Source organism: Ischnura elegans, chromosome 5, assembly GCF_921293095.1.
Source record: "Ischnura elegans chromosome 5, ioIscEleg1.1, whole genome shotgun sequence".
NCBI classification, from domain to species: Eukaryota; Metazoa; Arthropoda; class Insecta; order Odonata; family Coenagrionidae; genus Ischnura; species Ischnura elegans.
The window spans coordinates 93,209,110-93,234,758 of record NC_060250.1 but is presented as its reverse complement, the minus strand read 5'-3'; the positions used below and the strand labels follow the sequence as shown (position 1 = coordinate 93,234,758).

The 25,649-nt window shown below is 38.9% G+C and overlaps 1 protein-coding gene across 1 annotated transcript in view; it reads right to left on the bottom strand.

Annotated features, from left to right (window-relative positions):
- Positions 1-2,049: 2,049 nt before the first annotated feature.
- The window catches only part of LOC124159270 (galanin receptor 2a-like), an 86,907-nt gene continuing 63,307 nt past the window's right edge, over positions 2,050-25,649 (bottom strand). The window contains exons 3-8 of the mRNA XM_046534967.1: positions 20,413-20,536; positions 18,322-18,551; positions 16,656-16,818; positions 9,086-9,264; positions 8,396-8,511; positions 2,050-5,050 (exon numbers count right to left, since the gene is read on the bottom strand). Of these exons, the coding sequence (XP_046390923.1) occupies positions 4,860-5,050; positions 8,396-8,511; positions 9,086-9,264; positions 16,656-16,818; positions 18,322-18,551; positions 20,413-20,536 (1,003 nt within the window). The 3' untranslated portion in view covers positions 2,050-4,859. The remainder of the gene's footprint in view (positions 5,051-8,395; positions 8,512-9,085; positions 9,265-16,655; positions 16,819-18,321; positions 18,552-20,412; positions 20,537-25,649) is intronic.

The window sequence follows — 25,649 nt, the reverse complement described above, 5'->3', positions numbered from 1 at the left end:
TCAAGAGCTAACACCAGGCCTGTGCAAGGCCGCAGGGACACCGGGACGTATCCCGACATGCCCTTCAGCCTGGAAATCTTTGGTGCCCTCCTGTTCCAAAACTGACAAATTTTACAGTCAGAATACCAACATTGAGCTGTTAACTTGATATCAATTATGTCTCATTTAACCGCATGATTAACAACATCTTGAGTAAAGAAAATAATTATTAAAATTAATATAATTCAATCTGGTAATGTTGAATTCAATCTCAAGAGGGTAAGGATTAAAATTTCAAAATTATTTGTTATATTCCACACCACCAGGCACCAACCTGGTAGTCCTCTCCTTGCATAGTGGCACAGTGGCACCTCCCTGCACCCTCTAGGTATGTCCGTCCAGTACCCTAATAAGGGGTCCAGCACAGGCCTGGACAGGACAGTAGTATTATGTGATATCCTCAGAAAACTGATTCCATGGATTCCAGCTCTACATACTCTACATACCTTTACAAGAGAAAAGTCTTCCTGGAGTGGAGACATTTGTTGTTGCCGCAGTCGTTTTTTCAAAAAAAATTTCCGTAAATTTGAAGTCATGCACCTCTGACGTGAATTATATAAACGTTTTGGATGTTTTTTTTACTGATTTTAAGAGATGATTTAGCAATTTTGCAACAACAATGCATGCATTGAACAAGTATTTAGGAATGTTTCACATGAAATAGACCATCATTAAAAGAGTGATAATTTTGCCTTAAATGAATTATAAATCAGCACAATTCCAGGCATTCTTTAAAGCGTTTAATACTTGTCGATATTCAATAAATAATTTTGAAGGAAAAAAACACTGCTCAAGAAACACTGTTAGGGTGAGTTCATGTGGACGTAATGGGTGTGAATAATAATAAATAATGTGGCAAAATTGGGTCTGAAGGTTGGATTCAGTTGACCATAAAAGGGTGTGGCATCCCTCTGACTTTTGACTAGAAGGGTCACAAAGTATCTTGCCCTTATTCTGCAGAATTAGTTGCTTTGCCATCTTTATCAATGAGAATAACATAGTAATGGCCATTCCTTTGTTAGAGAAAATCATTGAAATCTATAGTTGGTACCCTGCTCATCCAGGTTTGATGCGTGATTTGCACCACATTTATTTCAGAATTTCTTCTAAACTATGTAGGTGAAGGCTTACAGTGCAAATATTCTCTTAATAAATAAAATATATCTCTTCTTAAACGTTCTTCCTAACAAAGAATTTTATTATCTAAAACAACAAAAGACATAGTTTAATACAGTGAGATACTACTATTTACACATATTATTATAATAAATTATTTTACATTTTAATGAATTTAAATAAATATTCTGCATCAATATTTACAACGGAGAACAGTAATTTTTTCCTGTGCCTCAAAATTCAGTATACTTACTAACAGAATCAAAACCACTTCCCTCTTACCACATTCCATATGCACCATTGTTTCAATGGCCTCAAATATAATTTTTTACAATTGTCTTAATCATCAGCAAAATGTATTGTTTATAGCATCACAAGAAGCTATTTGTGCTGGAAGTTTTAAATATTTGTCATCAGTGAATCAATGCACCAAATAGACTGACAAAGTCTTTTACATATCTCTTAAACAAGAATGGTAATCACACATTATAAAAATTTTTTCTTCGATGTAAGGATTCATATCTAATCCTCAGAGCACTTATACTATGTTCATTTCATCTCTGCGGGTGAGCTGGTGTAGCCGAAGCAAGTGGAAATGAGGGGAGGGAAAGTTTCTCGACGAGTGACTTTGCCTTTGCCAATCAGCAAACAGTAGGCATGGCCTCAGTCAGTCGCTCTCAGATTTCCGCCAGGTGAACATCGTGAATCTGCTCATGGAGCAGTGTTGCCAAACCTTACGCGTTCTCCTTGTATGTGCCTTTCTCTATCAGTGCGGTAGCTGACAATGTCATGGGATTCTGTGAAAGGATTATCCCCAATGCGTTCCAAATGAGTAGGTATATTGTCTCCGTGCCGGGGCCAAAATACCTGTGGCCACCCCATGACTCACACGTTTTCAGTGACAAAGTAGGGCGTCTATGTACATTTGGCAACGTTATGTTTATACCTCCTCTCTCTCTCTCAGTACTAACCCTCCCTTATCAGCAAAGCCATCTGAGAATGTCTGGGCTCTCACGAAAGCTCACCCGCAGACATAAAGTGAATGGACTATAGTTGTCAGGAATCCCCATTTTGTGAGAAAATTTGAAGGAATATGCTGCTCATATGTTCTCATATCTCATCAATCATAGTTCCAGAAATGCAAGTTTGATGATAAGTTTTGTGGAGGCCCACAATAATATCTTCAATTAGCTGTCACAATTCATGATAAACAGTGCAGAAGTGGTCACAAAGTAAGCTACAGTCCTAAGTAGTTTGATTTGATCCTAAGGTAAAACATCTCCAGGCATTTAACTTCATAATTTCTAGGGAATTTCTCAAATCATGAAATTGTGATTGATTCCTTTTCTTGTTACTTCCAAGGTTTCTCAGAATTATATGGAAATAGTAAAATCACTATAGCTGGCAGTTTCAGGAACATCTTGGGGGAGTTTCAAGAAATGAAAAACTAACTTAGCGGTTCCATTGTGGTATTTTCCTGGAGCAGCTTCGGTTTTAACTGGGGCCAACATCATCTTAAACTGAAGTCTGTTAGAACAACTTGCACACAAGTATACTCTTGCACTCAGACGTGGGGGAAAGTTGTGGTAGAGTTACCTCTTTTTATTAAAATATAGGACCCAATGCTCAAAAATAATGAAAATTTGAAGAATTCAGGGACACAAGGAAATAGCTAACAATAGTGTTGCAAAAATATAAGCTAGTCCCTTTGATTATATATTACATATTTTCAATTGCCTAAAACCATACAAATAAAAAGATAATTATTCTTTAACATGTCCATTATCATTCACATTTGGGTACCTATGTAACTGATCCCAAGCAGCAGACAATATCCATTGCATTTCTTAATAAGATTTATGTATCCAAAATACGTTATTATTACGCATTGGATATTTTGACAATGTAACATAGATATCCCACTAGTAACATCCATGACGAGTTGTAATAATTACATTACATAGATATCCAAGTTGTAATAACCGTGATATTCTTAAAGCCGGCGTCCCACGGACAAATTTGAATCCAAATTTTTGGACCAAAACTTCTTAAAACAATTTTTATTCCAAACAGTATCAATATAAACATATGTTCTGTATTGAATTGAAGAGCAGAAATATTTCGTCTGAATGTCTGGGGATAACTGAAAACCATAATAAGCACACCCATTTCCTACTCATTAGATGTTGTGAAGATGTCTTAGAGATGTTGTGATATGGACCTCCATGTCCACTGTTGGACATCTCTGCAACATTGTTTGGTGGGTCTTTAGTATATTTGACAGATATCCATAAGACGCTCATTGGATTAACATGGATATTGCATGGATGTCATATGTTTACGCAGACAATGCTGTCTGGATGTTGTTGGGATATTGATTGCTGCTTGGGATTGAATTCACCTTGAAGATTGCCACATTTCCAATTTTTCAAGAAATTCCTCGTGGCCGGCCATCCCCTTCCTCTAATTCCAACCCCCCCTACCTTTCTTAATCCACCATTTCTGTTCACTAGATCCAACTTTGACTCCTTTGTTGAGAAGCCCAGTTTTTTCTGATTTAGGTAATATGTGTGTATATTTTACATATTTAATTCAAAGTTTGGGCTGAAAGTATGAGCTTCTAGCCAATTTCTCGCCGGTGGGAAGGAACTAATCGTGATAAATATAGGACTTACCCTTTCCATTCCCCTAATGCCTTATCCTTCCTCCCATTGGAGTGAAACATTAAAAATTTATGCTGTGATTATTTAAATGATAAGTTATATACCTACTTTAGAAAACTATCAGATCACTGAATGAAGAAAATGGCTAATCATTAAGACAAGAATCTGCAGTATTCCCAATATATGAGGTAGTCACTCCTGATACACATTTAAAGCATTGAGAATCATGCAAACAATATATGTATAATAATTAGCAAATAACTTATGTAGGGCTAAATATTACAGAGTCTGTAGAACACACAGTGCCTATATTTACTAAAAAACTCAGCACAAATTACTTCAGAGCTCTGCAGGTGACTAGGTATGAGATATGCAAATACAACTTAGAGTCCATGTGAAAAAGTTGTACATATAACCTTGGTTTGCCATAGAAAATGTAAATGAGATTGGCCATGAGATAGTTCCATTGCTTTTCTTCAGACACAAAATGATTACTGTTCAAAATCACATTGGATCCATGGTCCAACAATGAATCACTCTTGAGTTTCACTCAGCAGTATTTTATGCTCTGCTTGTTCTAAGGAAGTCATCTACTGGCGAAAATTCTCCTTCCAGTAGAATGAAACAATCGTGATGAAAAAACTTCACTCAAAGTAAGTTTCCAAGCTGTACTACCCTTAGATAGTTCTAGAGAGTTGCTGCTGCACTGGGCCTTGTGGCTACAAAGGCCATATCCAGGTTTACCTATTTCAGCTGTCATTGGGCTTAGAATAACATCTAGGGCCACTAATTTTTATCTCAGCAGGACTTCGCAATCCCTGAGAGACACATTGTTTCCCTGGGTAACCCATAGGGAGGGGGTGTCAAATGGGTATTTCATCCTAGACCCCAATTTTTTGTAGGCCATCAAAAGTTCCCCCACAAACTATATTATTGATCTTAAAGATTAGGATGGTGGAGGGAGAAAGAGACCTATTTTCTTGGGTCACTAATTGTCTTTGGGAATCACTGGTGTTTTCAATTGGTTTCCGTGAGCACTTCTCACAAAGCAGCTGATCCTGCTGATCCATTGACCACAGTGAGCTCGCATTCAACTCCATGGACGCTTTGCAGTTGAAAGGCTGTGGAGGCTGTGGCTGCTGACGGCATAAATCCATCTGTGGCCATGGAACTCCTTGTTGAAACGGAGCTTTTGATACGGCGAGCATCTGTGAATGAGCTTGTCACTCCACCTACAGGAGAATTTGGATAGAAAGAGCAAATATGAAATAATGCTAATAGTATATGTAAAAGAATATGTAACTTATATGTCACCTTGAAAAATGAAGAGCTGGTTAGGTTAAAAAATTAAGCCTTTCTTAATCAGACTCCAAGATCAGGCATGTAGCATGAAAGTTTTTCCCCCTGTGGTGACTACCAGCAATTCATTTACAAGAGAAACCATCACATCATTTGGCAAATGAAATACATGGCTGATTTTATGAAATTTATGGTTTTCTGATGAGTGAAAATTTACAACAAGGTATCATCACAGAAAGCCCATATACCACCCAAGCTCCTATGAAGCAAATTTTTTTGCTACGTGCCAGTCTGAGATTCAAAAATTCCACGTAGGAAAAATCATTTGCCTTAACCAGAATTGAAGCCAAGATCTCTTGAATTTGCTTCAGGTGTTCTCCCATTTGAACTACCGAGACATTTTCTTCCTCTGCAGATCTTTGTCAGCTCAACATGTTGCGTACTGGGGTGTTAAAATGTAGAGGAATGGTGTACCTTAGAAGAGGTGTTGAGATTGAAAATATGTGCCAATCTGGGCAAATGGCCTCTGTTTTAGACATGGTTAGAAAGCTAAGGTTTAAACTATAACTTTACCCAATCACACATTACAATGCGTTCATTCATAAATAGTAACGAGCAACAGCTGATAATGCACTGCCAAATACCTGTGGTGTTCTTTAAAATTTTATTAGTTGATAAACTAAATGTCAGGAATTTCCATCATCCATCTGGAACATGAAGGAAAAATTAAGAAAATTCTCGCCATGTGTACAAAGCGTGTGAGGAGGACATGGCAATTTATAATGCCACACATACTTCACCACCAGTTGGCATGTTTTTGTGCATAGGGTAACAGCCTGTAGGTTAAAGCCAGAACTTAGAATGCTAGGGCATTTACTATAGACATCATTCAAGGAAATGACTGTAGACTAGCCAACCAAGGAGAGGAGAGCATGCTGGCTTGGTGGGTGGTGAATTGGTGTAGAGTGCATCTGTTGATGGAAGTGTCCTTGGTTCAATCCACAGATGAAGCTCTGAGACACCCCTAAACAATAATGCTTGAAGATCAAGGTGATGCTGGGAAAGGAACTTGTCCCCCTACACTGAATTTGTGAAACTCATAGGCCTGTGGCTTTGTATGTGATGAACTCTAGCCTCACCTGTCTTAATTATCCTTTGGGTTGAATCACTGGTTGAGATTGAGTGAGATTACAAGAGCAAAAGGAGGTTCCTAAATTATTTTTCGTTGGGAAAGTTGTTGGGAAATTTGGCATATAAAATTAAGGTTTGTAACCCTTATTCAGTGGAGGATCCAGGATAGGGACAATGGGGACGGGGAGCTAAGTGGGGTTAAAAATTCCAGAAGTAGTGGGAGTCGGAAAAAATTATAATTCTATCTAGTGTGAATTGGATACCCAAGATAGAGGGGGGGCTATAGCCCCCTTAGCCCTCCCCCATAGATCCGTCACTGCCCATATTCATCTTGATTCTCAAATCGCGTTGGATGAGGCAAAAATGGTGAATTTTGCTCCTGTGGCCATCCAGTGAACAACATTTGTTCTCAAACATCATAGAATTACAATGTTATAGTTTTCTAATCCCATCAGTTTTTTTCCCATCAGTTTGAAATCAACAGACATTATAAAATGGTTGTCTGGTTGCTTTGTAAAAGTCACCCATTGAGTTCAGAGGAATCAATGAAAGAGGATTACTTATGGTATGAAAACATCTTTACCTGTTTTATCACTCCTCGCAGACTTTATACTGGCATCTATAGGATTATCTTAAGCTATTACATCTTTAATTGAACTTTTCATGAGTTGGCAATAAGTTTTCACAACTTAAAATAATACCTAAGGTCCTCTAACAGGAATGCAGAGGAATGAATATATTATCCAAAAATGATCCACTAGCCATGCTTCCCATCAGCAGGTTTAGCCAAAGACATTGGAAGGCCCAGATCATTATCCTCTAAGGGAATCCATACTCAAACCCATACCCCTCTTTAAATAGCTCTGAGTTCTCTCATAGTTATTGAGGGAATCATACCGGGCTCAAAACTGATACCAGTGGTAATTTGTCCCATTTAGTCTGGCTGACATTAACCTTCAATACCTATATTGGAACATTAACATTTTAAATCCTATGCCCTAGTTTGATGTGGGCTGCATGGTTTACATCAATGGCCAAAACCAAAGCAACACTCAGGCTGTTGCCATTTTTTGTACACATGTTCCCACTAAGGTTCTATGCTTTTAGCTTATGTGGCTATCATTTTTGGCACACTATCCTTTCTTTAGAGGGACGATGATGCTACACTTAGCTTATAGAATAACTATTTGGTCACTGTGATGTGTGCTGCCCACTTTGGATCAATTTTGGTGGTGCAAAAATGAAAAACCCTTTGGCCTCCTGCCTTGCTTGGCTGAGATACTGATGGAATAATTGTTATGCAGTTGGGGCATAAGTTGTTGTCGACATCAACTAACCAACGAGAGGTACCGATCCCCAGCAAAGCCTGAGGAGCCTGTCAACAATCTTAACGCTTTCGTGCCAAACATCAGGTGTAGCCGACGAGTATTTTCATATCCAGAAGACCTAACGTCAGGTATAGTCATCATGGGGGTAGGGAAGTGACCGCTGAGGTAGCAATTGTCTGATGCATTCAGACCCAGCTTTGCGAGACTCCTCTGCAATTGAGCTTGACTCCCACTCATTTATGATTATCCTCGCTGCAGGAATCCATTGTGAAGTGTTTATAATGTAAATAGTTTTTGCAATGATACATTTTGTGGCATACTACAATTTTTTATTCTTTGAAATGAATTCTTTGTTTAGATCTGTGCATAAGCAATTTTTAAACAAAATTTTAGTGCTACTAATAACAGACTTCTGGATTCATAGTCTTAGTACATTGTCTTCAATAGCATTGCTGTTATCAACGTTAGAAATCCAGTTAAAATTCCACGATGCTTAAAAAAATATTTATTATTCTTACAGAAGAGTAAATTATTGAAAATTGAATGCAATATGTATTTGGTTTGAAAAAAAATACTGGAAATGCAATAAGTTGACTGTGGACTTGTGCTAAGATAGGGTTAGGATGCATAAGTAGTTTCTGCATCCCGTTGACTTTGGTCCCAAATCAGAGGGATGAGAATACCAGGGTAACTCCACGCCAAAAATGTGCTCTGTACAGAGAGGTTTAAAATATTCCTACACTACCTGTAGCGTAGAAAATGTTTTCCTGGTGTAGGCACGGGCAGGAAAGGGATTGCAATAGAAATTTTCATACACACCTCGTAATCTCTTCTTTTTCATCTCCTCTTTACAGCAAAGTGTAAGTATGTATTTCAGGCATCTCCATTTTGCACATGAGTGAACCATGGTTGATCTTAAGCTGCTTGACATCACACTGCAAAGGAATATAATTCATTGAATAAGAAATCAACTATGAATTATATATAAAAAAAATTATAAATCAAAACTTGGCTCCAATCCCAGACAAGAATATTTTTTCTAATGAATAACTAATATTTGATAAACTGATCATTGGTGGTAATTTTGGTTTGATAAATTCAATACTCTGGTTATTCCCTTCAAATATTTCAATATTCTTGTACTTCTGGTGCTGCTATGCATTCTTTTTTAAATTCTTTGTTTCATAAAACACATAAGGAGTTTACCACCTCACTAGTCAGATTCATATTCTGTCTGTGCCTGTGTCTCAATAGTGCCAATCTCTCAAACCAGCCAGAATTGTGTCCTTACAAATATTTTTAATGCGTGTGGCAAAATACTTCCATGGTTTATCCAATTATAATAGACATTTTTTCCATTTCTTTGCAGCTGATCCCAGAACATCAGCCATTCCAAATATGATATCACCTGCTTACTTAAAGATTACCCCATTCTTTGCCTGTGGTACAAGTGCAATTTTAGAAGTATAGAGCAAGTGGTTGAACTCAATATTTGTTTTATGCTCTCACCTGTATATGATGGGATTGAGACACGAATGGAGGAAGGGCAAGAGATGGAAAGCGACCCTCAAGTTGTAGTTGAGTGGCTGGAAACTGGTGAGACCATGCTTAATGATGGCATCCATGACGAAGCGAGGACCCCAACAAGCCAGGAACAATATCACCACCAGGATCAGCATTTGGATCACCTAGAGAAAACAGTTGGTGAGTCAATGGTCTTGCTCTCTTAATAGGGTATTAACCCCAGCAATTTCATGTACATATGATCGGAGAGTTTTTATTAATGATACTTAGTCTGCGGTGGTTGTAAAGGTAGATCTAGGGGTCTGTGTCCCCTTGAACACTTTTTCAATTACAGCAAAAGGAGCCTGTCAATTCTCAATGGGGCTGGTGTGAGGTCAGAGTGAAGTGATTCTTATGCCGTGAAAATTGAAAATTTAATGACTTTCAATATGTAATTTCAATTTATTAGAAAATGGCAATTTCTCTTTTTTGGTTTAATGTTCTTTAACTGAAATATTTGGCATTATTTTGGTCAATTCACATTTATACAACCCACCCATGATCTATATTGATATTATGAATGTTAAAATTATTAGTCAGTGAATATTTAGGGAGGTGATGGTAATTAAAAATCTTTTTGGGCAATGTCACCACATCAGTATTCGGGTAGCCCCAACGTTTCTCCTACCGATGCTGAATGCTTTTTCAAGGGACTCTGTTAATATGAGATTCAAGCAACCAGCAAAATTCAGGAAACGTTAGGGCCACCAAAGCATTGATGTGGCAACTGCCCAAAAAGGTTTTTTAATTACCATGATGAGTACCTTTGAAAGTTTTAGCAAAGAATATAGAGAGCTGCACCCACTTTGGATTGTTGTCTTATGATGATGAAATATATGTATAACGCTGTAATAAATGGCATGGATGAAGTAACCCTTTTTCCATAGGACAGAGAGAGGACTCAAAGTCAGAGATTGATTACATTTCTTTCCTGCAGAATAATTTGTGCGTGATAGATCTCACCTTTCCTTTGAAATACAACCTTTTTGCAGTATAAAGGCTTGAATCTCTCATAGAGCAACACTGGTGGGAGCAACTCAGGCCCTACCATGCCAGATAGGTGAAAGAATTGGAGCCAAGGAAAAGATAACCCTTGTGATGTGTACAAAATCATGAGAACCTTGCAAACTCATACAATGGGGCATGTCCATTAGGGATGGTTGTAGCTATAGGCAATGGGGGAGGAAAGACTCTTAGTTTAACCACCCTCCACAATGCAAAGCAGATAAAAAGCAAATAATTGCAGAATAATCCTAATTTTAGGAGATTCAAGGAAAGAAAAAGAAGGAGTCGGTAGGTAATATAATATATATTAAACAGAAAATGCACAGGAGGGGGAAAAGATCTATTGGAGCTTTGCAATTAGAGATGTGGAATGAGTCAGGACTACTGAAGTAATGGGTGAAGGATTATATGTAGTGGAATGGATAAAAGTCAATGAGAGCTGTAGCGGATACAGAAAAAACTCAAGGGGGGGCACAAAATATATCTTGAGTACCTAGTCTTTACCATTATCATAATAAAAAATTATCAAGTCACAAGCAGAGTATGAGAAAATTTTATGTAAAGTGATTATACACAAGTAAAAGCCAATGCCATTTTATGATACTAAAAAAGTTACAATTGTGATTTTGCAATGTTCGGCAATACAGGCGGACCCACAAGAGCCCCTCCCCCCCTGCTGCAACCCCCACACCCCCATCTGTATCCACCACTGAATGAAAGATGGCTCTACTTTTGAATACAAAACTGGTAAAGAGTGTTTGTGACTTAAATCAGTTAGGTGATAAGATTTTGATGGTGACAATAGGGGCAAACCAGGCGAAATTGGCAGCGGTCTAGTTGTGCATGCCAACTTGCATCATAAGGAAGAAGAAGGATAGATGTATTAGCTAAAAGAAGAAATAATTAACCACTAGGGGACAGAAAGAGTTTCAGAATAGGTGGAAGGATTATTGTAGGATATTTGACATTAGAATAAACCAAGAAGGTCGATCATGGAGGAAGAAGGAAGAGGAAAATCTCAGACTGGGGATTCACTATGTCAAAATAGAAATGAGTTAGCCGTTAGGAAAACAACTTCTCTTGACATTATTTCCAGGAAAAAATAGGCGAAATAACACATCATTGACGTAATTTAACTTTCATCACTCAATAAACATTAAGAACACGTTCTATGCTTCCTTTACCGTCATATTATTTTTCACTAAAAATTCTCCAAAATCTATTTCGTGTAGAGGTATTGCATACCCCCAGGCGCCCAGAAAAGCGAGTAGATCGCCCTCTCAATCAAAACAATGGCCTAAGCACACCCCTGCTCTGACCTTTTTCGTTGATTATTATGAAAAAGATGTAACTTATATAAATGTATCTATTTTTTTAAGTTTTATCATTGTTTTCATCAGGGAAGTCCTCATTATTTCTCGCATTCTAATGATTAGCTTTTGGTTTGAATATTATTGACGAAGCTAATTCTGAAGATATTGAAACGGTCATCTTCCCATCTACAGAAGCACAATTGTGTATTAAATTAATTTGCACGGTGTCCTGGGAATTGAGTGATCCCAAAATGCTTACACCGATTTAAATATCCGGGCGTTCTCCCACTACGGGGTGCCTGCGAGGCTTAAAAGAAACCTTATGTCCTCACGAATGACCGTGCATATAGCACCACCCATTCCTGCTTTCAAGCCACCGTTCAGGAAGTTGGAGCCCCTTTTAGTTGCATGGGTGTTTACCTCGTGCAGATACAAAAACTCTCATCGGACATGGAATAGGATTTCGGGGAAATGTAGTCAGTAAGGCGCTCGCCACGAATTAGAAAGAAGTAGGGATTTGCTCTGTCTCTCTGTTATAATGAATTACTTCTTTGCAGCTTTTTTTTTGTTTCGGAAGACATAGTGAGTGGGGATGGGCCAGAAGATTCAATCCCATCCTCCCACCCAAGATGTTGTAGAGATACTCTTCGCGCTATCCGGCCATTGGTGAACCAGAAGATGTGCACGCGGGGACATGTGCCCCGGGTTATGCTTAATGAAAGGCGAGGACACCTTTAATCGAATTCGCTTTATTTCGCGCGCCACTTCCGGCGAAGCGCATGGCTAAACTCCGTGTCCACACGCTCCCGGCTTTCGGAAAACACTGATTGACACCCACACCGAAGGCAAGGGATGAGACAGGGTCACTGACACTCGAATAACGGCACTGCCTACAGCCCGGCCGCCGAGAGTTGTCCGATGACATTTATAAGGGTCTAAAGCGGAGTAGGGGGCAAGGTTTCCAGGTAAGAAAGGGAAACGCCCACCTCACATGAGAAGTACGAAAAGTTTGTGAAGCTCCCATCGCTCTATTGTTTTTCATGGATTTTTCCAAACAAGGAAGGATATGGGCGGAGGAAAAATTATACGTTAAATACACGTTGAACGCGGTAGTAACCCTCTTAACCCTCCACCCTCAACAGCTTTGCTAACCGTCAGTTTCTCGTTAAATTAGATCTCAGCACTGGAGGGCAGCTCAGGTTTTAACCTGCGTAGTATTAATAATTCCAACGATCGTTGGAACGATCGTAGTCTGAACGAGGCATAGGGAAAATTCGAGTCGAGAAGTGAGTACTCGACTCGAGTGCTTTGAGTAGCATTACGAATGTCGATTCGAGTAGCTTCGGTTACAGAGCTGTGGAAGATAGTGAGTTCAGAAGACGAGTGTATAGCATTAGACAATTTTCTGCAGGCAGTAATTCTGTTATATGGAGACGTCAAAACCTGCTGCCTGAGCATGTAGAACAATTGGCTTTCCTGCATGAGAACTTGAAAGGATCATATAACACACGATTCTTTTACATATATTATCTTTATTACAATTGTGTAAATGCCTGCAGGGATCTTCCTAACGGTTTGGATACACGTAGAAATTGAATTGACGACATATTACCAGAGGTTAATTCATGTAAATTGAGCCAATGGACCTGTTTACAGTGCGGCCGCCGAGAGTTGTCCGATGACAGGTAAAAGGGGTAGGGGGCAAGGTTGCCAGGTAAGAAAGGGAAACGCCCACCTCACACGTAAACAAAAGGGTTCCGTCAGTGATGTAGCCAGGAATTTCGTTCGGGGGGGGGGGAGGGTCCAAAACCAGGGGGAGGGAAATTTTTGAAAAACAGGGTACTAAGTAATGGGTTTTTAACAAATTTTAACACTTTTCGTAATCAAAAAACTTCATTTGTTAAAGAAATATTTTTTAAATTCATGATTTTTCAATATTTTGTTTTCTTTTAAGAAGGAAAATGATTGTTTTTTTATATTTCGTGGGGGGGGGGGGGTCCGGACCCCCCGGCCTCCCCCCGAACGAGCGTATGACGACTTGCGACGACAGAGAGGACCCAAAGGAAGAATTTCCTGCTTTGGCGATTCGGAGAAAGGACTTGTTTTGGTGGCTCAGGCTTGTTTAAGTACTTCGTATGCCTGTGAAATCTCAAAAGAAAAATCCTGCCCCAAACTCGACCCCTCCGATTTTTTTATGGTTCTCGCGCCCCGTGGCCCGCAATACGCTGGGTTGGCACTCGGGAACTTAGCGTGATATCCGTAGCAGTCCGTTTAAGAGACTGGCGCGCCGTAATCAGGGCGACGTGGGCCACTACCAGCGAAACCATAATTTAATGTTTCTACGGAAAGGAAATATTTTCCGATGGAGAAGAAAAACCCAACGATTTTTCGTCGATGGAGGTGGAACAATGCATGAGGGCTAAGGAGAGCCCTTCGAGGATACAACACACCGGGGCCGGGAACCAAGCCCGTGGCTTATACGCCCGATCACCCGGGGAGGGGCTGGAGAGGAAGGAAAAAGGAAAGAGGCTCCGCCGCGATAGGAGCTCGTCGACGCTTCAGGGAAAGGGAAGGGAAGGAAGGGACGGGATGAGGGAAAGATATCTCAACGCTATAGAAGCGAGGGCCCTACTATTAGCGAAACCAGGCAAAGCGATTAATATGCCAACGATTTTGGAGAATTTTCCTATAAGTGAGGAAAATCCATCGATCAAATCGTTGGATAACAAATAACCCTTTCGGATCCCTTTTCAAAATATTTTTCCGGGCTCTGCCCTGGCTGCAACCGTAACCTTAAACACGGCTTTACGATGGCCGAGTTCTATTGATCAGGACTTTGCTTCCAGCAGGAAAAAGTCGCTAAAAAAATAACTCAAATGTGATCACGGGATATTTACGGCGCGAGTGAGTGTATTGGCCTTAGTATCTTCCTCATCAGGCTCTCTTTCATGTCGAGGACTCATTCCAACAACCGTCAATCCTTGCGCTACTTACCGTTTGCCAGTGAGGTATCTCCTTGGCTATGCGCTCGCTCTCTGTAATCAACTGTTGCTTTTATGGCCTAATCACGCTGTAAAATTCGCAGATCACTCGCCTGAATGGAGTGGATCGCCCAATCATCTCAATTTCAAATGCGTATGTCGGTTTTTAATCGGTTACTGTATTTCAGTTCCGGCAGCAAAACTTTTTTATGGAATGGTTTTTAGCATAGTTAGCACACTTGCATTACCCTGAGATTCACTGAGCATTTTCATCGATAAATCGATAATTATTGGAAAAATTTGACATTAATGGAACACCACGATTTATTCTAATCTCCGCTCCATGGTCTTCTTTAGAAATATTACGTTTTTTTAAAATTCCTTTATCTACTCTTCAAACAACTGTATCTAAGGAATTGAAAAATACGCATGTGACGCGGTGGTGGAGCAAATACCTCGTTTGGATCCCTTTCCAAAGTACAAAAATTAACATGGCGCTTATCTTCCGCTCTAGACATGCATCCGTAAGTGTTTGTTTGCAAATCACGCCTGAAATATTGAAAAAATTTCAACTTTGAGGCTTTGGCGGTAGTGGTTGTTACTATGCGATTTTTTAATTCTAGGTTAAGGCATTGATACTAGCGCACAGCTTATCAACATGGGGCTAATTTGATCCAAAAAAGGCATTTTCGGTCCAATTTAATGCCCCGAATGAATGAAGGATAACAAAGTCACGCGAATTATTGGGGCCTGACCGTATCGGAGAAAAGGTAGTCTAGCTCGTCAACCACATTTGAGCCGTGGGCCATTTTTAGAAGTAAAGGGACTACGTCATAATGGTGCGCTATACCTGAAGCGTGAACAAAAAATGTCCATAGGTTTCCAAGCGTGATTTAAGGCCCTATACCGGTTGTATCCTAGAAGCTATGCAGCCCGCTTATAGGCTTACCACGATTGTCTTTTTCGAAATATTGTGTACCTCCTGTTTTATAATTCCCAGGCCATGCGGCCTGGCCTTCATTACCAACATTTTTGCCGTATTTTAACGCCTATTCCTTTCTCTTTCTCTCCTTTCTTCCTATGGAAGTATATAACGTAACGTATTGCGTAGAACGAAGAACTATGTTAACAGTCACGCGCAGCGTTGTAAAGTTATTTGCACCAAGGATGAAGTTCAGCATGACAAAATTATTTGGCTTAGATGAGAGATAATAGATATTTGCTGTTGGCCCCTTGATTCTTTCGTTGGGGTGAAACAACACTTAGTTTTGAGAGTTTAAGATCATTTTATAAAGCCCTATGATTCTTTATATAATAAGATATATCTTAAAGTGAACCAACATGTTACTGAATGAAGAAAATGGCAAATCATTTAGACATGCAATTTCAGTTTTCTCAATATATATGGGGTAGTCAGCCGTGGTAAACATTTAAATCACTGATAATCATGCAAAATATATATTATAATTAGCAAATAACTTATGTAGGGCTAGGTATTACAGAGTCTGTAGAATACACAGTGCCTACATTTACTAAGCAACTCGACAAAAAACACTGCCAAGGTCTGCAAGTGGCTAGTAATGAGATATGTGTAACTACAACTTGTGTATGTGAAAAAGTGGTATGTATGACTTTGGTTCTCCATAGAAATTGTGAATGAGGTTAGCCATGGGTTTATTACATCGCTTTTATTAAGCCACAAAATGATTGCCATGCAAAATCACAATGGATTCATCGTCAGCCAACAAATCACTCTTGAGTTTCACACCACAGTTTATTGTGTTCTGTTTTTTTCTGAGGGAAGTCATCTTGAACAGAATCTGTACAGTATATAGTTTGCCATTTAGAATGGAAGATTTTTGCCAATTGAAGATTGGCATCGTTTCCATTTTTTCATAAATTAGTAGGCGCAGCTAGGAATTAAGGCTAGGGGGGGTTTCAGGCGCAACTAGTACTTACGGGTGTGGGGGTATTGCATACCCACCAGGGTAAGCTAGAGTTGCGGGGGCCCTCCTCCAGAAAAATTTTTAGAATAATGGTTCAAAATGGCGAGTTTTACGGCTCTCTCAGGGATATTTGATTAATACTAACACTATTCTATAAGCTATACTGATCCAAATAAGTAAAATGGATTAAACTAAAAAAATATCTGAGCTCTGGGGGGGGGGGGGTGGTTTATCCCCCAAAACCCCCCCCTCGCTGCGCCCCTGTCCTCACCTGCTTCCTCGCCTGCTTGACGTCGTGGCTGGAGCTGGAGCGTCCGTTCATTGTGGCCCTCGGGTGCCTTGGCCTCGATCGCAGCGACACTCGATCGGATTCCACCGAGATCTTCTTCTTCACTGCCATCGACTCCATGCTCTCGCTTCCGGGCATCGATGAACTGCGGAATTCATTAAATTCAGTAGACATTCATTGAATTGTAACATGTACTCTCGTGATTTTGTTCTTTTTTGTCACGCATTGGTCTGTGACAGTAGTCGGCAACCTTTTCGAGACGGAAATCTATGCAACCAGCTGCGCGGCTACATTTCGACAGTGCTTTAATGTGACTACCGGCAATGTATTTATCATAGGGATCCTTTATCTTCTCTCTTTCCTACATTAATGGTTTTTAACACTGTTTGCAATATGTTTTGAGTTTTGAAAATGAAATAATATAATTGTTATTTTTTGCGCATGTAACTGGAAGGTCGCAATAGGGTAGTTTCCTTCATCAAAGAAAACAAAAGGCATTGATGGCGATTCGTTACCCACCATTAGTGTATTCATAATACACAAATTATTTGGTTTTTGAAATACCGGATTAGACGAATGGCAAGGGTCAAATTTTATCCTCATTTGAAAAAGGCCAGATTGGCGCCCATGCGATTCCACTCCACGTGACGTCACAGGGACCTAGTTTCTACACGAGAGGATAGGAGTTATGCATCGTCAGAGGCTACCAATGCATGCATGAGTCACAGAGCTCAGGGAAACATGTCTTAATAATCACCTATTAAAACTGGCTAAGGTCGGAAAGTTTTCTTCGCTTGATAAGGTATTAATAAACCTTTTTTAAGCCATGCGCTACCAGACAGGAAGGTACTCAGCTACCCGTTAGCATCCTGCGTCCTATCAGCGCTCAGAGCCTCGATCAAGGTCACCTACCAGGCGGGAGGGGGAACCAGAAATGCGTCGTACGGACTTTTTCCCTTCAATTCTACTTACGCGTCGCGTTTTCGCGCGCTTGAAATTTTTCACTTTTCATTTGATCGCGAAAAATAGATATCGTCATTTAAAAATCTAAAAGCGTGAAATACGTACTCCAGGAGTAATAATCTTTCGATTTAGGCAATAAAAAAATAATAGGAAACCACCCTATTTGACATTGAGAGAGCCTGCATGTGGCTCGCGAGTCGTAGGTTGCCGACCTCAGGTAAATGAAATCGCATCGGATTATCGTGATTTCACACGCTTTTTATTAACTTTCCTCTTTTGTTTGTCTGTTTCATCGACAGAATCTTGTGATTGTTTTTTTTACCCGGGTCCGATTGTCGGATCGGCTTGAAATTCTGCACACTTCGATACCTCCACTGCATAAACACTCAACAATCGCCCGCCGAATCAAATCCGCTGAACTAGTACTATAAGGGCTATCTAGATGAGCGGATTTGATTCGGTGGGCGATTGTTGAGCATTTATGCAGTGGAGGTATCGACTTAATCGCTTCCGATGGCAATAAAATAGTTAATAAACAGACATTTTAATTTTTTCCATTGCGCTCTAATTAACTTAACAAAACTATGGAAAATAGTTTTAAAATTTCTCTAGAGATGCTGTTGATATCTTGCGTGAAGTTTTTTTTTTAGGTAAAGAGGGAAATAAAATGGTTGCTTGGGCTTACCTGCAGATTCGCGTCATGGCGGCCATGTTCTTGGTGGATATCCAGAGTTCCTTGATGACCCGAGCGTAGCAAAAGACCATGAGGAGGAACGGGAGGAGCAGGAGTACCACCAGCAAGTAAACGGCCACTATGAATCCCCTTTGGGTGCCGTCCTCCTCGTCATCTGCGTCATTGCAATAGTACATGGTTATGCTTGTGTGATTGTTGTAAAACTCTATCGAATATGAGCCCTACAAAAGAGAAATTTATTAACACTGTTGGAGAGCAGGCTGGTTGACATGCGCATCATTTTCACAGGCGATTTTTTTTATTCTATCTGATCCGTCTTCGATATTCAAGAGGAAACTTTGGCCAACTAATCACCCTTGAATGTTCAGCGTGCCGTGATCACACTTTAAAAAAAATATTTTCCTGTATTTCGAATGTGAAAATTATGCATCTGAGAACATATTGTGGAAACTAATATAGGAAAAAGGAATAGGAGACCAATTCCTTTCAATGGCCACATACTGTCTTATCTTATATCATTCTTGAACTCTAAATAAAAATCTTTGCCACCATGTTCTGAGCAATCGATATTTATCCCTTCATTTTAATGATCCTTCATTGATAATTTTAAAGTTGAGATACAAGGAAATGTTGACAAGGGTCCATTCTACGTATCCTGTGGCTATTAGAATAATGGCGTGATACGGGAGTGGTAAGCTCTCTTAATTTTTAAAATCATTTCAAGCTGACTGCATGAATCAATACCTAAAACTGATTGATATATGCTAGATTATATATTTTTTTGCTTTTTTTAATATATTAATCGATTGAATGTTAGTGTTATGCTACAAGTATATCTCACATACTTTTGTATTATTTGAAGGCATGTCTAGAGGAATTATAAGAGAGAATTTGGTTCTAATCAGGGTATAATTTCATGAATTTTTACTTAACTGGAAATCGTTTTTGCAAATTGATACTTTGCCAAACAATTTCCATTTATTTACTAATTTGTACTTTATAAACGTCATTAAAATCATCGGTAAAACATTATAACATTTCGTGAAATACGGAATTATTGCATAAGAGTGCTCAAAAATTCAAGTGAGAAGGAATATTCGTAGCATCTGATATTTTTAGGAATTATATTCTTTCAGAAAGGTTGCCCTTCGAGCCATGCTAATGGTATTTAGAGAAATATGAAATCAATCCCTTTCGATGACCCTTTACTGTGATGTTTTTTCATTAGAAATAAATCTTTAAGTTGTTGTTTTGGGTTTATAGTAATTTAGTTTCCTCTATTCTATTCAGGGTCTTTCTTTCTCCGTCATTGAAGCACTTATATGGATCATTCTCATTGTTTCTCTTCTGCAACCTCCATATAAACAAGCAGTGCACGTATATTCACGAATTTTACCGTGGAAGTATGCACGATATTTGTTTGCGTCCCTTCTCTTCCATGGTAGCTTATGATTTACAGTGTTGATCACAAGCTTGTTTAAAAATATTTCAAACCTTCTTTTGACTCGACTATTTTTAGCTTTCCAGTTTTCACCCCGCGAAAAAATTTCCAAACGTTTTAGTATGCCCTGAATCGACGTTCATAATTCAAGCATTCTCTGCGCGCCATGCATTGTATTTTCATGTTTAAATTTAAATAAATGATTAATTAATCATACTTAATAGCATTTGCACTTTTAAAATCTCGCTTGCGTAGCCTGAATTTATAAGGTGATGGTTTTCATAATGATTGATACCTATCATGTCTCAGAGGAGGGATACCCTGTGTTCTTAAAGTCTAGGTGCGTTATAAATACATATTTTCGTCGGAACTTCACAACCGTCAAATGAGACGTTCAGCTGCTACCCTGACATCACCTAATTTTACCTATAAGCATGTGAAAATGACGGCTGACTGGTATTGAATCAAGAACAACTTTAAAGAGCTTTCTTTGGTGATCTTAAACATGGAACTAATCTAAAATTTCAAATTCTACCTGTGATCTTTGAGTATCAGACTTAGGAATAGTTAGCTATGCACTAAAAACTTACGGAAACGGCTATCTGGAGCATTCATGAAAGTATAAATTCAGTTGTAGTTACCTTTGTTGAAATCACAGGTCCAGCCAAGATGAAAGCGAAAATCCACACTACTATGATGGCTCTTCGGCAGTTGCTGATCGTGCAAAATGATCTTGATCTCATCGGATACACAATGACTATGTACCTGAAAAGAGAGGGATTGTATTGCTTTGGGTCAGGCGGCTTCAGCCATGAATTAAAGGTCGAAACCTTTCAATATAGGTCATACATTCGAATAGCCATTGTTGCTTTATATAAAAGCTATTGCCACTTTATATAAAAGCTGTATTATCATAGTTTTACAAAATCGATATTCACCCCTTCAGATGAATAGTCCTTCATTTTTTTATTAAAATATCCTGCCAATCAATACAGGTTTCCATTAATTGATCCCACCTTTTGTGACTTTTTAAATGACTTTTTTCGAATTATATTTTACTGTAGTCATTCTTAAGTATTTTCGGCGGAACATAAAAATGCACGAATATTTTAATTTTTGAAATTTTAATTCATGTTGTACTGAAAAGGATAAATTTTGGGTTGAATGTGGGTTGGGTTGAAAGTAAATAATTACAACTGGAATAGTGGTGGTAATAACCATGTATTAGTTCCTTCTTTATAACCGAGGAGAGATTTTCATTTGGCTAAGGTATTTTTCGTCACTTCCCCGAGTGTACTTACAAGAGTCGACTTGTTGTGCCATTCACCAAGAACTCCTTTCCAAACTAGGTAACTTCGTATTTTATGGTCGCTTCCCTTCCAGTTAAATAGTCATGAAATGAACTTGCATGCAACTCTTTCAGCAAGCATTTTATTTACTGATGGACGTTTTCTGGAAGTTTTGAATATTGAATATCTAGCATATCGCGACGTACGCTTCTTCCGAAAATTCTTTGAATTCACTATCGCGCCCTTTCCGAGCTCTGAAAAATCTTTTCCAACGTGGCTGAGTGATGAAATGTTCATTTATCGCCTCATAACATTTTTTCCTCTCCCAACGAGTTGGGGTTCTCCTTCAACATCCCATCTCCGGCACGAGTGTGTACACAGAAATAGTTTGATTGACAATCTCTTTCAACTGATTTGTGGGCTTGACCACTTTTCACCGCTATTCTTAGATCGTTGTTTCGTTCGCACCGCCAAGAGACCTAGAAATGGAAATTTAAACTCTTTGGTGAAGAAGTGGGAGTGGGGAAAGAAGAGATAAACTGATACAGTGGGGCTCTCCAAGTCATTTGATGTATCTCGAATGTTTTCCAAGGTCTGTTTCGGCGTTCCAGTTCGAAGAGTTCAAAGGAGCCGCGAGAATGAAAACAGTCATTTCAAAATTTTTGGAATTGAGAAGATTTTTGGAATTGTGAAGGTTTTTTGAACTGAATCGTAATTGGACTATCATCAGTATGTATAGCGTTTCAGTAATTTATATGTTGAGTTTTTGTACTCCTACGTAGCCATCTTCTCATAAGCTCATTCCTGTTCACAAACTCCTCCTTTGCTAAATCAAATTCTTTTCCTGATGTCCTTACTACTGTATCCGTTTTCCCCTAACGTACTGCCTAAATAGTTGAACTGCTCAACCTGCTCAAGTTTTTCACCACCCACTTTTATCTTAAGTCTCACATTCCTCGCTCGTGATGCTTTACAAAACTGCCTAACCTTGGGATTTTTAGATAGAATTAAAGGGGTAACCAGAATACTTCTTAAATACTACATGCAAACCTTCCTTGATTGGTAGAATGCTTTGATAATTAAAAAAATCACCCCACCGCTTTGTTGGCGCCACTTTTGTCCGTAAGATTTCGTCTGTTGTCATAACCAATCGAAACTGGGGTATGACCTTTTCTCTCCGATTCAACTTTTCGCCATTTTTAAAACGATGACTAAGGCAGGTGATTATGCAGAGGATATGGAAAGGAAAAGGGACTCGACTACTGCTTGTTTGTCGTGAACCCCTCTCTTCATGCTAATTGTTGCAATCGTCCGGAGCAAACCGGCGCATTTGTGTGGTGGTGATCTCAGAGTAAGGATTGGGGTAGAGGGCGCTTTCAGGCTGCGCAGTAGCAGATTCTTGTAGTCAACATGGTTATCACGTGATCGTGGGAAGTAGTGCGGGAATCCCTTGTGGGAAGTGTGGGATGTATATGCTGTATATGCGGGATCTTGACTACATGCGCAGTAGCCAAAGTGCACTCTCCCCCATCCTTACTCTGAGGTGGTGATGATGTGGAGACACAAAAGACGTTATTTGAGAGCGGAGAGGTGTGAAAAGCCATCCCAAAGGACCCGAAGATTTATTGCCGGTTTAAGGCCTGACACGTTCTCTGACGTCTGGGGTGGGGAAAGGACGTGACTTTTAACGACCCCGGTTTTTCTTGAGTAAAATTTATTCACTGCTTGTGAAAAAAAATCAGGAATTTAAAATTGGCGAGGGATTTGCTCCTAGCTTAAAAAAAAACAAAATTTCCCGGATTCACCGATTTTATCATTTAAAAATCAGGTATAAGTAAGGGTGAGTTCACAGCATCGATATCGACTTTTGTGTTTACTTGATGACGATAGCGTAAATGTTTTTGGAGAAGTAAGGATATATGATAGCGACCGATATAACCCGTCATATTTATTATCATGATACAATTGTATCATTTTCGGTATTTTTTCTGTTTTTTGCCATTTCATAGAAATATTAGCGTTCTTTACTAACCCTCCTAAGCATTCATGTTTAGCAAATTTTCGTACGACTTGTAGTATACAAGTGTATGCTGTAATGTGTTTTGAAATCACTTTTTTTCTCTTCCTCAAAATTTATTTTGTGGTATAATGAGTACATAGACAGTACACTGCTTGGATTGTCGTGTTTTGCTCAAACTGCCAATAGAAAAAGCGAGTGGCCGTCATCGGCAGCGCCGCCACCGGCCGCTAGCATAGATATTCAGTGTGTTCCGAGGTGGTCTCTATGGAGACACGAGCATTTATACTCGTATCTTGACAAATAACCTTCGTTTCACATTAATAAAAGACCAACTTTACAGTCCACTTAGCTTTTATTGTTCACCGAAACATACACCATTAGATTTATTTGTATTGATTTTAATAAAAATTTGTAATAAAATTATTCTAAAGATTAAGGTTGGTTACCTTGGAGTGCTTTGAAAGTACTCTGGTAACCTCCCTCATGTACTTCCCTCTTCAATTCAATGCAAGGCTTACTCCCTTTCATTCTATCCAAAAATCCTATTCTCTTCTTTCCTCTCCCTCGCTTACCTAAAATCTTCCCGTCTAACATTGTTTTCAACAGCATGATATCCATTGATATTTAATGTTATTATTTTTATTCTTTAATTCTGCCTTAATCCTGGTTTTAGATGTTTTCCTTCTCCTTTAATCCTTCCAGTCATTAGTCTTTCTATCAGCTCATATCGTTCGCGCTCCAGTTCCTCGCTTTAATTCCTCTACGACCAATCCACTCAATGGGCGGTAAACGGGAATGATGAGGATCAATAGTGGACATTCGAGGTGACTAATGAATTCCTTCGAGGGAGGATGGCTGGTGGAACAATGAGGACCTAAATGACTTGAATGAAGTTGATGATGACAATTTTAAGGTACAGTGAAACCTGGATAATTAGAAATATTCTTTAATTTGAATATTTCTCTTGGTCCCTTACATTTTGTATTCAAACATTGCCAAAAAATCGTGGATAATTCGAATTTTTGGTGTGTCAAAATAAGGCATAAGCTATAACCTACGACTCAAAATAATTGTGAATCCATCGGAAAATATGCTTTACTAACAAAATAATTCCTAAAGAATTGGGATAGGAAAATTTCAAAGCTAGCACTGGGTGGCTGGATGGTTTCAAAGAACGTTTTAAAATTACGCTTAAAGCAGTCTGTGGGAAAGTGGGTAAATCAGCAGGAAACCAACCAGTAGAAACAAGATCTTGAGGAGATGATCCAGGACAGAGACCCCCAAAAACAATTTCAATGTTGACGAAACTTGCCTTTTTTAAATGCACACCATTTAAAGACAAAAAAGCCATGGAGGAAAACTAAGTGAAACTAAATTCAAAACCGGTGGAGTATGCAAACAACGACACCATGAACCACGTACAAGAACTTAGAAGATTTTTTGAAAGCCGAATTAATTCAAGTGATTCTTACTTCAACTTTTTGAATACCTCATAATCTTTTATAACAGCCGAGACACTTAATTCGAGGAAAAGGGCAAATATATCATCCTTTTTTGAAAAAGAGTAGGTTTTGTTTCAGTTAAGGTTGGAATGAAAATTTTACTATACCTAACTTCGTAGTCTGTTGAAATAAATATTCCTGTTTTAAGGTTACTTCAATCTTGTTAATGGGCGTTAATCATAAGAGTATCAATTTAATAAAGAGTTTTGTTTGGAAATATGAATTTTTTATGTTTGGTAATTATTTATTAAGGACTTATTTAATTAGAATTATTGGATAATTCGAAGTTTTTGACTGTTCCTTTGATGTTCGAATTATCCAAGTTCCACTGTATTACGTCTATCGCCTCAGGCTCAACTTTGTGGAAGTTCATTTTAATAATGAAATGAAAAAACTTTGTTTTATTCCACCTGTTTTGGTGGAATGAAGCAAAGATGGAAATGAAAAAACTTTTTTATTCCACCAAAATTGGTTTTTTCATTTCATTATATTAAGGTATTAAAGCGGCCTGTGATATTTTAATCTTGTTAGTACCGTATTTAACTGAATATAGTCCCCCCTTTTTTCTAAAAATGCCTATTGTAAAAGTAAAGGGGGGTACTATATTCAAACCTTTTTTTATTTTTCCCTAAACTGAAGCCTCGTAATTTGGGGGAGGGACCATATTCAGAGGGGGACTATATTCGGAGATGTACGGTATTTTGAAATTTTAGAATTTTTCTCGTTTTTATGCTGTTTTAAATGGGATTAATAAAAGTATCTTTTTCATTATGAAAGAATTTTAAGGGCTCTTAGCAAGTCATTAGCTGATGTTCGTTGCTTTGTACTCTACAACCACAGTGAAGATGATTATTTTCTTCGAGAATATCGGAAACCGGTGAGATAAAAGTGGAAATAATTATCGAGTGATTTGAAACCTAACTAACATATATCATGCTCGACGGGGATCGGGTTGGTGTGGTGGCTAGAGTGTTGGCTTTCCACCCCGTGGGCTCGGGTTCAAATCCCGACGGTGGCAGAGTATTTTCAGTGACTGCCCGATCCCTGCCTGAATGTTGTGTGGTGGA